The 16,397-nt window shown below is 34.6% G+C and overlaps 2 protein-coding genes across 9 annotated transcripts in view; one reads left to right on the top strand and one right to left on the bottom strand.

Annotated features, from left to right (window-relative positions):
* The window catches only part of LOC106880133 (uncharacterized), a 208,078-nt gene extending 205,492 nt beyond the window's left edge, over positions 1-2,586 (bottom strand). For 3 of the 7 annotated variants that reach the window (XM_014929956.2, XM_014929957.2, XM_052965613.1), the window contains exon 1: positions 1,108-1,503. In XM_014929956.2, the coding sequence (XP_014785442.1) occupies positions 1,108-1,153 (46 nt within the window). In that variant the 5' untranslated portion in view covers positions 1,154-1,503. Of the gene's footprint in view, positions 1-85; positions 905-1,107; positions 1,505-2,475 lie in introns of those variants that run through there. The other 4 variants (XM_052965614.1, XM_052965612.1, XM_014929960.2 and 1 more) reach the window with 4 other exon arrangements.
* Positions 2,587-2,663: 77 nt separating this feature from the next.
* LOC106880132 (protein C12orf4 homolog) overlaps positions 2,664-16,397 on the top strand; it is a 148,527-nt gene continuing 134,793 nt past the window's right edge. The window contains exon 1 of one of the 2 annotated variants that reach the window (XM_014929955.2): positions 2,664-2,802. The gene's annotated coding sequence lies outside the window, so the exon portion shown is untranslated. The remainder of the gene's footprint in view (positions 2,803-16,397) is intronic. The other variant, XM_014929954.2, reaches the window with a different exon arrangement.

Here is a 16,397-nt window from a genome sequence, read left to right as displayed (position 1 = left end):
GTGTGTGTGTGTGTATATATATATATATATATATATATATATAATTTAATTGCAAAGTATGGAAACAAATACATTATCAGTTAACCTTGGTGATCAACAATAGAACGCATTTCTCGACATTGGAAAAGAAAGAATTGTAAGCACTGACGTTCGTGCTATTGCGTCTTTACTTGAGGTTATGTCAGACGCACGGATATGAGTACGGAATATAAGTTGTGTAACAAGACGATCTTACACAATAAAACAAGTGGGCGGCGCCGGAATATTTGCATAGCTAATCTTTGAGGAACTGTATCAAGTTTAGTGATTTCTGCTTGCTCTTCGAGATGAAGAATATATTTGAAATATTCAATAAACCAAGTAGTTATAATTATGACGTAGAGTCCAGACTTACGAGGGCACGTGTTGGGCCATTCAGTACACATCGAGAGAATAAACTAAGAAAAGTGATTCTATAGATTCACAAACAAGCAGGAAAAATACTAGAACTATTTGGTTGTTTTAATACAATCTCTTGTTCATACATTCTCCTCGCTAATTCAGATCTTAAAAGTAAAATCTGCGAACTTATAATTCTAGCTTGTTGAGTTGTGAAGTGACCTACTTCTAGACGGGTGACCCGTATTCCCAGACAGACTTGCCTTGCGCTCATTTTCTTGAAGCAAATATAACAGGCATATAAGAATGAGATTCTATGAAGAAAAATATTAACATTCTCTTTAGATGAATTCTGATTTGTTCAATGCATGTGAATAGTTGTGGCAAACTTTTAAATGAGAAAACTCTCAAGTTGTTTGCGAACTAATAAAGCTGACCTAATTCTCTAACAAAGCCTTTTAAAACCCGTCATGTTTGCTGCGAAATATAACACGCACACAAACACTAGCTGCAACATAGATGTATCAGCTTTAGCGTTAGTTACATATATGTTTACACGATGAAAAATCCCTTGGATAAAACTCACGATATTTAAGGGTGATAGTAAAAAGGAGAACCAGAATTATAATATGACATACCAATGTAGGTAAAGCTGAAGTGGGATGCAGAAAAAAAGGGTTTCTACAACAATTAAAACAGCGAATCCGCAAAGAAGTGAGAATTGCTTACCAGCTGTACTGTCTACCAATGTCTTCTGTGACCGATTTTCCTCCATCGCTAGCGACTGACCCAGTTTGGTTGCCACACGTTCCCACAATGCACGCCAACATGGCAGCGGCCCGAGCAGGTGCTTGTTGCTTCCGTGTTCACCGACTTGCAGTCTAGCTCACACTTTCTCCACCACTCACTCCTCCTCGCTGTCTACTACTACTAACATTTTTTTCTTTTTCCCAATTTACCCCCTCCTTTGCTTTAGTCTTTCTCCTCTTTCCTCCTCTAACTACTACAAGCGAACGACGGCAACTCCTCCCACTATGAGAAAGCAACGACAACAACAACGAGCATCATAACCATAACGATTACGACGAACGGTGCTGCAATGGTCACTGGCAGCAGCATCAGCACTATTATCTACAGCAACAGTAGGACGGCGGGTGATTACGTCACAACTAGGATAATATCAATGTCTGACTGGTTGGTTACATGAATGGTGCACAGCGGGTGAGTACAGTACAATACGCTGGAAACATACGCGCACACTCACAGAGACAATGGTACAATAAAAACGGAGAACTCTACCGCGCACTCAGAATCTTATGATATTTAAACTCTTGCTAGAACGGAGGAAGACGTACAAAGAGAAGTGCTGATGCGATGCTGGATTTAGTAACCAAGTTAAAAGAAATAAAATAAATCAAAATCTTTCAGATTATATTTGTTTCATAATAGAAAATCGATTTTATATTTAATAAAATAAAAGAAATGGATTGAGTTTCAGGAAAAGGAGTTATTTTTTTTAAATAAAATTTTGAGTTTTTTTTTAATTATTATTTTACGTTCCACGACGTTCGACATGCCAACGGGGGAAAATAATTACTTTTCCAAGAATTTTTAAAGTTTTATGATCAAAGATATAATGTATTTTCATGCGTTTGTATTTCGCGGAAAATGAATTGAGGTTTTCTCGAAGTGTTGTTTTTCACCGATTTAAAAACAATAAGCAAAGTTATAAATTTTACTTTGCTTATACAGTCTGTGATTATTTTGGTGTTTTAATAGCAAGGATTAAAAACTGTGTCAACTATATATATATATATATATATTCATATATGTACAGAAGTATATACATGTATTATTTTTTGTCATTAATCAGTAATACAAAGAAGACAAATTAAGTTAATTAACCATTAGCAAACTAATGTTATTATTTACATCTAGTTGTACACTTTTAATGTTTATGTTCGGTTTTATTATTATTTTCCGATCAACAAAGTTACTATTTACATCAAAACAAAAAACAAAACGAAAATAAATTGATTACAGCAGAAAAAAAAAACAAAAAATATATATTTAAAATATTAAAACGAATTTATATACCTATAATATAATAAATATTTTCTTTTTCTCGCTTGTTTATATGCCCTCTTCGTCGATTTAAAGTCCATGTGCTTTGGCGGTGAATGTCACCGGTGAGTTGTAGAAACAGGAAGGGGAGGTGAACTAATACACCCTCTCTCACACACTCTTTCTTTTTATTCCTCCTCCTTCCCCTGTTCTTCTTTATATTGTTCCCTCTTCCTTCTCCTACGTTACTGCAGAATATGTCTTACTACTTCCATTATCACCACCACCACCATCATTGTCAATTCTCACCGTTATTCATGTTTCCACTGTTTTTTTAGTTTATCTGCTGACTAACCTCATGTAAGTAAAAACCCTATACCGATATTTCATCAACTCCTCTTCTCAATAGCACCCCATTCCTTTTTTTTCCCCCTATATTTTCCAGCGATCATCCTTGTATCGTTTTATTTATTCCCCGATACGGTTATTGCTTTTAATTATACAACTTGTCACCGATCCGGAAATAAAGAAGGGGGGCGTATATAGGGTCGAATATGTTGGATAAACCGTTGTCTTTATTTATATATTTTGCTTTCATCGATAGTCTGTACATTTTATGATGTCCGGAAACATATACTTGCTATTTTGTGTCTAGTTTAATATTAAAAAAATGAACGGGGCTTGCTGTTTTGTTTCTCTATATCAAAAACTGGAGGGCATTTTGTAAAACAATTAATAGTAATTAATGAAGTACTGAGATGATTCAGATCTATAATAATAATATAATGATAATTTTACGATAAATTTTTACTACGTGCCTTCTTATTCTTTGAACCTTTCTGTTTCGTTATTTATTCCTATAAATATAACAATTTAATACTGTTGACCTGTAAAACAATAACAGCGAATAGTGTCTATTGTCAACCTTGTATTTATTTACTCCCTTATACATTTGGAATCATTCTTCCGATTTCTTTTGACATACTGCATTGCTAATCAATAGTAATCAGATGATGTGATGATGTTCATGTATTTACCATGAGCGCTGAAAGTAAAACGTAAAACAAGATTCATTATAGATCATTGGTAGTTCCAACTCTGCGAAAGTTTACTTCTTTTTTTTACAACACTGGTTGCCTTTCTAAGATAAAAATAATTGTTATCCTTACCTACGAAACAAAAACGTTAGATTTATACTGAAAGCGGGAAAATTGCGTGACTAGTAACCCTTTCATAGTGGTATTAACGACATCAATGAATGAAAATGGCTTGATTCATGAATTGAAATCGGAGCTTATGATATTGTTATTGTTTAGACCCAAATCAATGCTGATCGAGCAAACCTATTATCAAATGTATTCTAGCATTGACCAGTTAGTCTTTTGATATATTTACGACTATATTGTTCACTGTCCTTTCTATTTTTCATTTTTTTAAACAGCAATAATGTAACTTACGAGGAATATAGCTGCTGTTTTTAGCAGGTCGAATGACCGCCCTGAGTCTTTCCACTTTGGCTGGAGAAACATCTAATTCAACATTCAGTGTCAAAAAAAAAAAAGTCACCTCCTGTTACAGACAAAAGAAACTTGTTCTATTTGCTTTGAAAACTTAACTCAGAGCTATTTATCAATAAAGTCCTGACAGGTTGTCAGTATTTTTTTTTTTTTTTAGTTTTTGGGTTTATTTCCCCTTCTTCCCCAGAGTACATTCATAGTCGATTAATAAATATGTTACTATGACCTAATCAAAGGACAGCTTAATTACTATCCTAATTACTCTGCAATGTTAATCAGCTATATTGTAAGAACACATGCGCTGTCAATGTTCTCATTTAAATAGAACTTCTACCCTCATTCTTAATCAACTTCCAGAAATAAGCAATTTTCTGTTCACATGTGCTATTTTAATGCTAGTCTATTTAAAGAATACTTAAACAGAGGAATTAACACTATTTTTAAAAATTTAATTTGAAGAAAGAATTGCTAGAGAGGTTTCATTGAATTGTTCCACAAGATACTTTACAACCAGATTACATGTGACATGCAATATAGTCAAATATTTTCTAGTCACATATGTTTAAGAGGTTATATTTTATGATTTGAGTGCTACAGAGCAGTGATAAACTTCAATCAATGTGTGTAATAATTTCAATTTTATACTCAGCCATTTCAGATCATTCTCTTAACCATGATTTCAAGCTTTAGTCAACAGTCTGGAGAGAGATGACTCTGCAAGACAAATTTTACTTTTGATACATAGTATGAAGTAAAAGTCTCTAAAGACCTCAAAGAGCTTCAAACAGCAATTCTTCGTTCTGAGCATGAATCAACTGAGATAAATCCCTTCTTAAGATAAAATGCATATATATCTCAGATGGTGTAGAATTATTTTCAATAGACAGGCAAGCAGAGGTGATATAGGGTGGTTTGTTTTGTCCGAGAGACACAACAAAGCATTTGCAGTGAATTTGAACTCATAATTCAATGTTCTTTCCATAACCCTCAAACAATGTACTCAAGAGCTAGCCCTCATCCTTACTAAACTTTTCAATCCTTCTCTCACCTTCTCTCTCAGGGTACACATACAACCTTTGGAAACATTCTACACTCTCTCATTCCCACAAAAGGAACTCCTTTTACTCTGGCATGTCCCATCACTCCCACTTTCAACATCAGTATTTCAAAGGCGATGGAGACAGTCATTTGCACTCAATTCTGAAATCTCTATCTCTCCTTAATCACTACAACTTTTGTAAAATCAGTGCGGTGTGTCATGCCTTTATGGGAAAATGAATGTTAAAATTGTGAAGATGATGTAGTCAGTTTACTTCAACTTGAACACTGTATAAATGACAAGTGTTTCATTAGTTTGAATATTGAGTATAGTTTGGAGAACAATGGTGTTTCCTTCGATATACTACCAGATGATTTTTTTTTTTTTTTCTGATCTAGCAATCTTTTCAGTTATGAGATAGCTGTATCCATGTATTTGACTGTTTCATCATTGTTCCAATGTCTGCTTTTCCATGCTTGGAATAAATATTTCTGCAACTGGATGCTCTTCCTCTTAGCAAAAATCATTTGTTCCCAAGTAAAGTAGAATTTCCCCTAGTCTATTGAACAATGAATAACCCAAATTTGTTTTCTTGGAAAAATGAAACCATTTTGTAGAACAGTGACTTTTGGTTATAATTGGCATGCACATGTTAAGACAAGAGGAATTTACATACATTCAAGCACACATACATACATAAACATATATATGTGTGTGTGTATAAGTATGTATTTCAAAATTCACATGAGGTGCCAATCCTATTGACCTTTCTTTTTTAAATAGAAATAAAGAAATCTATTGAAAGGTTATAGGTACTGGTAAGTATTTCAAGGAGTATTGAACTCTGGTGCAATTTAATAAGATGGTATTTAGTACTTCACTTCAGCTCCAGAACTTATTCAAGTACGAACTGGTCAGTGTACTTCCACATAGTTTGTCTGCCCAGTTTTACTTGTAAGGCTTAAGTTGACCTGGGACTAATGTGAAAAAACACCCAAGATGACTCTTCTTAACCATGCGGTCATACTGCATCCATTATACCTGTAATTTAAAGGTCCACCTTATCATTGAATCCAACTGAAAACAACATTAACCCTTTAAATACCAATCCATCTGGGCCTGCCCCTAGTTCTGTCATTCAAACCTCTTCTTTTAAAGTGATATAAATTAAAATCTTCTATCAAAATTACATATTAATTTACATTCCAAATATCAACTTAATAATGACAGTTATTTCATTAAATTTGTTTTTATTTTCAAAATTAATGAAAACTAAGGCAATGTACTTCAATGGAAATATGGTAACAAAAAGGTTATACCTGTGGAATATGTTCAGCCACTTGCATGCCAATTCCATGAGCATGTAGTCTATTTGATTGAATAACTGAATACTTATTGCCAAAACTGACCGATTAATTTACTTAAAGCTCAAAAAATTCAATAGACATTGTAAAGTCCATAGAACTTGTTTTAGTCCTGGCCAAAACATTAAACATAATATGGTAACGAGGCTCCAGTCTAACAGTTTAGGTGGTATTGTAGAATTTAGAGTTACTCTTTAGTCAACATTATTCTCAGGTCTGCTCTGACTCAGAGTTGTAGTATCTGTCAGGCTGCCTGGTTATGGGTCAAGAGGTAGAAGGTGGTCCTGTAACTAAGGCATATGAGACTCATAGGAGAAGTGGCCCCTAGACAGCTATCATACAGGTCCATGCCTTGATGTCTTGTGAACCTTTCCCTCTGCTTAAGCCTTAAATAGGGTTTGTGCCCTGAAGATAAGCTCGAGAGAGCAGAATAAACTGCAAATAACCAACAGAAGGCAATAATAAACCCCCTGCCGTATATTTTCCAAGAAAAATAATAAATCTTCAGGCTTTGGCATAGAGTTCCATAATAGCCAATATTTGTTAATATGGTACATGAAGACAGATAAATGTTATGACTGTAATGTGATGTGAGGTTACATACTCAGTAAAGCATCCCTACAGCAATATAAAAAAAAAATCATTCAGGAAATAATTTTATTGTTATTACTATAATGTTGGTGGTAGACTGGCAGAATTGTTAGAGCTTCAGACAAAATAACTAGCAATATTTATTTCAACTCTTTATATTAGGTGTTCAAATCCCACCAAGATCAACTTTGCTTTTCATTCATCTAGAACAGTAGTTCTCAACTGGGATCCATATGAGATTTTGTTGTTCAGATTTATCTGCAATGAATTGCTTATATCTTTACGAAACAAAAATTGTTTTAACAAATTTTTCTTATACAACTCCTAATAATATTTAACAATAAAAATATAATACAATTTTTTAAACATTGAATAGCTAGGAGGGTCCATCCAAGTCAAATAGGAATCAAAGGGATCTATTGGTAAAAAGATGAATGAGAAACACTGATCTAGAATCAGTAAAATAAAGAACACTTGAGTCTTGAAAAAGGCATGACAATTTCTGTCCTGGTGCCATGAAAAAACATCACTTAGTACACATTATAATGTGGTTGGGTGTTAGGAAAGACATCCAGTTCTAGAAATCAAGCTGAAAATGAAACTTAGAAATGAAATGTTGTCTCCAACCCATCTAGGAGAGCAATAGCTACTCATCCAATCCATATCTGCATGGAAAGCAGACATAAAATAATGATAATGAAGATGACACCAATAAATTTACTAGGATCAATTTAAGATTAACACTTTCCCCACAGATTTCAGTTTCCTCATATCAGAAATAATTCTTGTTGTTGTTACTGTTCCTCCTCCTCCTCCTCCTCCTCCTAGCAAGGCCAATAGCGCAAAATGCATAGCAGTTTTTCATGCATCTTTATTTTCTGAGTTCAAATTCCACCAAAGTCAACTTTGCTTTCATCCTTTCGGGGCTAATAAAATATATACCAGTCAAGTGCTGGGGTAATGTAATTCACTTTCCTCTTCCTTCAAAAACTGCTGACCCTGTGCCCAAATCTGAAACCATTAGAAGTGGGTGTCATTTTGGCTGTTTGTTTTGCAAGTTGCCAGTTGACCTCTTTCTTGCTTGTGTCATGAAAAAAGTACCCATCACACTCTGTAAAGTGATTGGTATTAGAAGGGTATCCAACTTCAGACACCATACCAAAGCAGAGACATTGGAGCATGATACAGTCCTCCAGCTAATCAGATCTTCTCCAACTGCCCAACCTATGCCAGCGTGGAAGGTGTATGTAAAATGATGATGATTCATGTTACTCTTCACTGAGTCGTTGGGTTTGTTTATGCTACATTTCTAGCTTCAGCATCCATTAATCGTTTCTAATCTTTTCTTTCAACTGCAGTTGATTCTCTTAAAAATAATGCTTGAGATTTTATCTGCTGGAATATAAATGCTACTGCAAATGAGAGAAATCAACTACCTTGATAGAAAAAGGAAAGGTGGGGAATTGTTTTGTTTTGTATAATTTCAAAAGATTAAGAGAAAAAGATTAAAAGATTTACATAGTTTCTAGATTTATGCCATGACATGTAGTAAGAACTACACTGGAGAGGGGGAAAAAAAAAAGGAAAATGAAAAAAATTGATGGCTTTTTTTTTCTATTAAGAAACCAAACTTACATTGGGGTGACATCTTAGGAATAAAAAGTTGCAAAGAAATACATCATTTGATGGTGTGATGGATTATTGGGAAAGGAAATCTATTATCTATCAAAAACAGCTTTGTTAATCAGCATATAAAAGTAGCTGAGTTTGTTATAGTGATTTTTGTCCTTAGGAACATAGTCTCAAATTTATTAGGGAAATAAAGTGCAATTATGTGTTTCCAAGCCTGTGGAGTAAATGTCCACAGCTGTAATTCAAATATGATTCATGGAATTGGCTAAGTTGTCTGTAGTTGACCTTATTGACTATATTGATTTCTTACATAGGCACAAGACTTCAGCTCTCTGAGAGAAAGAGGAAGAATATGTTTCATTCAAATATCTGAGTGACATTTTATTGTATATTTAGGCAAGACATATCATTCTATGAATGTCACAACGTCTACCTATTAGAAATAGGTACCAGATCCAGAATTGCTGTCTGATACATTGACATTCTATTTTATTGTGTTGGGGTTGGGGCAGAATCTCTTATCTGCTTATCAGCATAGATCTAGAGATAAGCACTGACTCTTACAAACCTCTCAGTATGGGAACTTGTAGAGATATTTTCATTGCTTTTCTAAAGAGTATTTGTAAAATAAAGTTGCTGCTACTGATTCAATGGGATTCACTTTATCAAATGTTCATCTCTACTTTCCATTCCCTTGGAAATGCTGTCATAAATTTTGTTCCATCGCTTCTTCAAGTCAAATGAACATGATTGATGTATATCCCTTATCAATAAAAAGTCAAGCATTTGGCAGTGTAATGACATGAAGTCTTATGAGGATATATAACTATCCATCTATTTTCTCAATCCACTATTCCTGGGGGTAGAGTTCTTGGACACCTCCTTCATAGGGTTCTAGCAGAAGCAACCGTCATTACATTTTCCAGCTGTATTTTCAAGCATGACCAACTGAGACTGTGGATATTATCCAGGTATCTCATTCTTGATCTACCCCAGGTCTTCTGATGGTTGGTTCAGTTTGAAGAATCTGTCTTGCTATACTCTTCTGCAACATTCTAATCACGTCTGTAATGTAGCTCTAATCTGTTAGTATGGAGCAGTAACATCTCAACCTGGAGAGACTCGTTGCTCTGCAAGCTACACACCCTGTTGAGTAACTAAATATATAAGTCTATCAGAACAACTGATCTTTGAGAAAATTAGTAGAATTGTGCAAGTCAATACATTCTTTACAAAACACTGATATTGTACAACAACCATCTCAAGGTTTTTGAATGTTAATTTTAAAATTGTTTTTATATTAATCTTATTGTCTTCAAGAAATGATATGGCAAATCAAAGGGCTTAGAAAACTCATCATATGTTAGGTGATATCCACTTACTCCTTCACTTATGTCTACTCAATTCAAGCATTTTATATTGACTATTTGCAAAGTAACATGTTTATTGAGTCACATATGACTGGTTTGTGATGTGGGCAGCTGGATTAAAGGGTAGCAAGTTCCAATATTCCTTTTGATAATATGAACTGTACCTGACTAAAAGACTTTGTTCTTAATAGCTCTCTCTTGATCTCTCTCTTAATCTAGGTGTAAATGTGGTACACACAGCTTAATGCTATAAGCAGTAAATTACTATTTAACAGATTAGTGGTTCATTGGTTTGTGTATGGTTAAGAAGTTTGCTTGACACCCTGTGTAGTTTTGGATTCAATCCTATAACATTCGGTCAAACAAAGCCTTCATCATCATTATTACTTATCATCCAATTCTCCATTCTTTCATGGAGAATTGAATGTTAAATGAGAATTCTGTCAGATGGAATCTGCTGAGGCTGACTGTCTATGGCCAGATGCCTTTCCTGACACCAACCCATACCTATCTCCAAGCAATTCAGACATGTTTTTCAGGGAAGACTGGAAATGGAAAACCTTGCTTGCATAGCACTGATGCTTGTTTACAACCATTACACAATGTAAAGACAAGGATGCACAGAAAAACACAGTGTTTTGAGTGAAATTCAGTAGTGAGAACCCAATCAGACCTATGTAAAGGCACTAATGAATACCATTTCATTGATACTATAGATCAATGTCAAATTTATTGCTAATTAAGTGCAGACATGTCTGTGTGGTAAGAAGTTTGCATCCGGTCCACATGGTTTGGGGTTCAGTCCCATTGCATGGCACCTAGGGCAAGTGTCTTCTACTATAACTGCAAGCCAATTAAAGTTTTCTGAGTGGGTTTGGTAGATGGAAACTGAAAGAAGCCCATTGTATATATGCTTACCTATATTTGTGTCTGTCTCCTCATGGTTTAATGGTTTAGCAAGGCTGATTTGTTTGACTAAAACCTTCAGAGCATTGCCCCAGTATGACCAGTCTAATGATTGAACCATGTAAAAGGTAAAAAGTAATTATATTTGAATATCAAGTTTTAAATACTATTCAATAACTCTGAGAGTGCACCATTTGAAAACCAGTTGATTGTGATTACTTCAAAATCTTAGTGTTTTCCTAAATCTCACATACCCTGATATAGATATTTATTTTTTTAACTAGTTTCATCTGTGCTACATTGCAGGCTGCTTTTGATCATCTTATGTGGTTTATGAATGAAAATCCACTTCTAAATATGTTCTAGAAACAACTTTTTTTTTCCCATTGTCACATTCTCGTTTCCTTTCAGTTTGTATATTTGACATTGTAGTATTTAAGTGTAAATGACATTCTGTGAACAGCCTTAGATAGCTTCAGTTGAGTTGCATCATTATTTTATTTATTTTTATATACTCAAACATCAAATATTTTTGTTTATTTGAGTTTATGTTCTGTATGCCTTCATGTTCTGGAAGGATGGCCACTGTGGGGCTAGCTGTGATGGATTCTGTTGGAGCATGATAGTTACCATTCTTCTGTATGCCTAATGGTGTGCATCCTATCACAATGTTTGGTGGTGGATGTTGTGGGGCTAATAAAGTTATTGATGTTGCTGCATATCTGTATCCATCCATTTATCTATCCATCCATCCATCTATCTTCTGGCTCTTAGCATTCTGAGTTCAAATCCTGTTAAGGTCAACTTTGCCCTTCATCCTTTTGGAGTACAGTACCATTCAATACTGGAGTCGATGTAATCAGCTGACCCATTCCCCTCAGAATTGCTGGCCTTGTGCCAAAATTTGAAACCATTATCATTGTCATAATCATTATCAAGGTTAATTTTGCCTTTCATTGTTATAGGGTAAATAAAATAAGTACCAGTTAAATACTGGGGTTGCTGTAATTTACTTAGTCTCTCCCTTAAAAATTGTTGGCTGTGTGTTAAAATTTTAAGCCATTTTTAATGGAGAAGGGGTGACTTTGGAGAGAGAGAGAAAATATAGATTTGTAATACTTTTCTGAGGTGTTGCAGATATGCCTCAGTGTATTGAGGAGATTGGTTGTGTAGAGGTAGTGACAGTCATGGCTGGAAGTTGTTAGAGTCCATTTTTTTCCTCCAGTGTTCAGCTGTTCTTTAATTTTCAATACTTTTGTTTTATGTTTGATTTGGTTTATTACAATTATGTTATTGTATTTTAACTCATTTTCAGAAATGTTCCAACTATGACCAGGTTTCCATACATAGAGTATCCATAACTACATCTTGCAATGTTTCTTTTTTTATAGAAAATGGTGGTGGGGGTGATTTGAAGGATACTTGGCTGCTATTTCTAGCAGGTTCAGTGACATAGGAAATAAGACATTGCAATTCATTTTCTTTCACATTAAAAATTTATCTAATATTCTTACCTTAATCTGAAACTGTAAAGTAATTAACTGTTGGTTAATTATTTCCACAAACATATAATTTTATTTATATATTTTTTTTTCAATATAATTAATTCAGTAAAACTCAGTTCTTCTAAATGTGTCACTAAATTCTTAATTATTTTTCCATAACTATTATTTTACAGATGTGAATTATTTTAAAATTCCTTTGATTCATTAGTAATTTCATTTATCTTAATGCTACTTAAGTAAGTTATTCCCAGACAACAAAAAAGAAAAAAAAATTTTTAGCTGTATCTGTGTACATTCAAATTTATCTAGGTGACTATAGTGCATATCTGCAGGTAAGCTTGTGTGACTTCTTTTGCAAATGTAACTGTTCAAAGACGTGTGTCTGTTATTATGGCATCAACAGAAATTTCTGCTGTCTTTAAAGTGCGAGCTCTCATTTCATACTAGCATGGAAATTGTCATTTGCATTCATGTAAGTGTCTTCATACAAAGATAGTGACACATAGCAGGGGATATATAATTCCTGCATGGAAAAGTAGATGTTAAAATGATGATCACACACACACAAGCTCACACACACATGCATGAGCTTATACACACACATGAGCTCTCTATACATAGACTCGCACACATTCAATGTCCACTTTTCTGTACCTACATGGGTCAGAGAGAAATTGAGACAGATTGTAAATAGATAAGTGTACACACACACACACACACACACAATATAATAGAGTACTCAAGCCATTAATGATGACGCCAATGTTTGTGATAATTATAACATTTTAGCTTATATGTATGAATATCCAATTGTTGAAAAATGTTCATGATGAAAGTTGCTAATGAGAGGTATGAGGCTGTAAATAGAAATGCCAAAATTACAGGAAAATTATACTTAACTCTCCCAAATATTATACAGGTTTGATTAATTTTAACTATGTACAATGTGTTTAGTCAATGATTCACTCATTATTCTGCATTGTTATTTTCTACAATAAATGCTCTGCTTATTTTCACTCTTGTACATGTATGCATATTCAAAACTACCAAAATATATGCATATTTACAGATGGGTACCTGATCTTACCAACAGGTTACATGCATTTCCTGAAGGTTTTTCAAGGAAGAGCAAGTTTAGTTTATGCATAAGTTGCATATTTACAGCATATTTGACACATTCTGTGCAAAAACTAGAAATGTACCTAATAAGTATTATTATTCACATTCACTGCAAAAATTCCTGATGAACAATATTTCTTGCATAGACTTAAGGAGGTACCAGCACATCTTGGCCTTATGAATCTTCAATCTATGATTTTAAATTATTTCTGATTTTTTTTTTTTTTTTGTTATGTTTAAAGCAAGAAATACTATGCATGCAGTCATCATAATCATCCAGTGTTTTAAATCCGGGTTTTGCCCCCATTAACGAGGGTGGCCGGATCTACCTCAATGCCATAGCAACCGAGGTAGGCAGGTGCAGCCCACCCCAACCTTTGGGATGGCTGATGCCCATAATCCTTTGCTATCATGAGGCTTTTTTAGAGCTGGATTTTCTATGGGGAGCATGCCCTTGCTTACCCCCAACCTCAGCTTCTAGACATCAGTGGTCCCGAGACCAAGGCCTCTACCATGATTTTTAAGAAATGTAGTGGAAAACTAGCTTAGGAAAGTGGGGACACTACTCCCTGAGACCCCTTTCACAGTGTAATAAGTAAATAAGTTAAAGGTGAATACATGATATTTACCTTTTGCCATTTACTTGTTTCAGTCATTAGACTGCAGCCATGCTGGGGCACAGCTTTGAAGAACTGTTAGTTGAATGAATTGACCCTGGTACTTCTTTTCTTTTTTCTTTTTAAGCCTAGTACTTATTCTACCAGTCTCTTTTGCTGAATTGCTAAGTTATGGGGATATAAACACACCAGCACTGGTCATCAAGCAATGGTACAGGACACAGACAACAAAGACACACACACACACACATGTATAAACCCGTCATATATATATACAGGGTGTGATGGGTAAATTGTTGCCATTTTATATCTTTAATTTTGCACATGCGCATTGTTCATTTTTGATTTTGTCAACTACACAGTATAGTAGGGTCAGTTGAGCATTGTCTGTGAGAAAAACAGCACCATGGCGTAATTCACTCTGCCAGAAATTTGGAAGGATCTATTTTAAAACGGGGGCCACATTTTTCATTAATGTTTTACGTAGTGTTTTTGGTACGGAAAGACTTTCAAACTTCGTATACTTATCTATTTTGTGTTGTAGAACAGAAAAATATTTTTGTATTCGAATTTATTTCATGTAAAAAATTGTCTTATTTCGATAATTTCAACCAATCACTGACAAGTATTCAGTTGTTTATATTTACTCCTTTGGCTGATTAAGCGATGTAAAGCGTATTTAATCTCCATACCTTTGTTTTATTTGCTTTAACCCTAACCCTAACCCTAGGGTTAGGGTTAGGGTTAATTGTTTCAGAATCGTTTGTTTATGTAGTCGGCACTTAATGTATATCGGCTGAATGGACGTCAGTGATTGGTTGAAATTACAGAAATACGACAACTTTAACATGGAATAGCTTATGGATTTCTTTTTTTTTAAAGAAGACTAAGAGAAAAAGATGTTTTATATGACACATTCTACCAGTGTTCCAAGTTTCAAAGTGTTTCGTTAATGAAAAATGTGGCCCCCGTTTTAAAAAAGATCCATTTGGAAATGACATCCTGTACTGCTTGGCATTCATGCTGGAAGCTCCAATATGAACATGTCGGAGTGTTTGGGTGTCAATCTGAAGACAGTGCAATCTGACATGTACTGAGAGTGATAAAAATCAAACATCCAGTCAATATCATGGTGTTTGAAGTCATCCTCCCACATGGCCTCAGACTCAACACAGAGGCCCACATCAAGTGCCTGGAGTAGGTAGTGCTGTCCTGGGTCAAGAGGATGGCTGCTGGAAGACCCTATGTCTGGAAACAGGACTCTACTCCAAGCCACACAAGCAGGAGAACCCAGTCATGGTTGTCAGATAATTTCTGCAACTACATCACTCCTATCATCTGGCCACCCAACTCCCCAGAGGCAACCCCCTTAATTATTGTATGTGGGGTGCAGTTGAGCGAGAGATCAACAAAACTTTTTAACACCGAATATGAACTGAAGGCAAAGATTATGGTGGCTTTCACCAACTTAAGCAAGGAGACCATCCAGAAGAGTTGCAGGAAATTCCAAAGTCGTCTGGAGGCCATGGTTGAATAGTATTTCAAGATATTTTTATGTGATTTTGGTAAATATATCTGTTAAAATGAGATGTCAGTGTTATTTTCATTTTTGCGTAATTTAGACGACAGTTTATTCACCACACCTTGTGTATATGACGGGCTTCTTTCACTTTCCGTCTACTAAACCCACTCACAAGGCTTTGGTTGGCCTAAGGCTATGGTAGAAGACACTTACCCAAGGTGCCATGCAGTGGGACTAAATCCAGAATCATGAAGTTGGGAAGCAAGCTTCTTACCACACAGCCATGCCTCAGTAATGTGAATATAACAGGTAACATTAGAATATAGTATAATATATGAAGTAGAATTATTAATAGTGGAATAAATGTATATACAAATAGTGTATTGAATCCATATTGATGACATGTAGTGTATTAGATATACTGATTAGATTTACCAATGAAAAAAAGGGAGAATTAATTTAATCATCAGAATTTATGAACATAAAAACATTAGTTGAGCATTATAAGACAATGATGACAGCAGAATGAATTTTCAGATACAAAAAAATTGATAATTTATCAAGTAAATCATGTAAAGTGGAACAAATTAAACAGCTTCAAATGGTTAAGTGTTACTCACAAAAAAAGGATATATTTACAAATACATGTAGTATGTTATATATATATATTGGTATATTATGTCCTCATCATTTAACATCCATTGTCTGTGCTCTCATGGGTTGGGCTGTTTGACCTGGGCTCGTATATATATATGCATATATATATATATATA

The sequence above is a fragment of the Octopus bimaculoides genome, chromosome 2 (assembly GCF_001194135.2).
Source record: "Octopus bimaculoides isolate UCB-OBI-ISO-001 chromosome 2, ASM119413v2, whole genome shotgun sequence".
Taxonomy (NCBI): Eukaryota; Metazoa; Mollusca; class Cephalopoda; order Octopoda; family Octopodidae; genus Octopus; species Octopus bimaculoides.
This window is presented reverse-complemented; position numbering and strand designations above follow the sequence as displayed.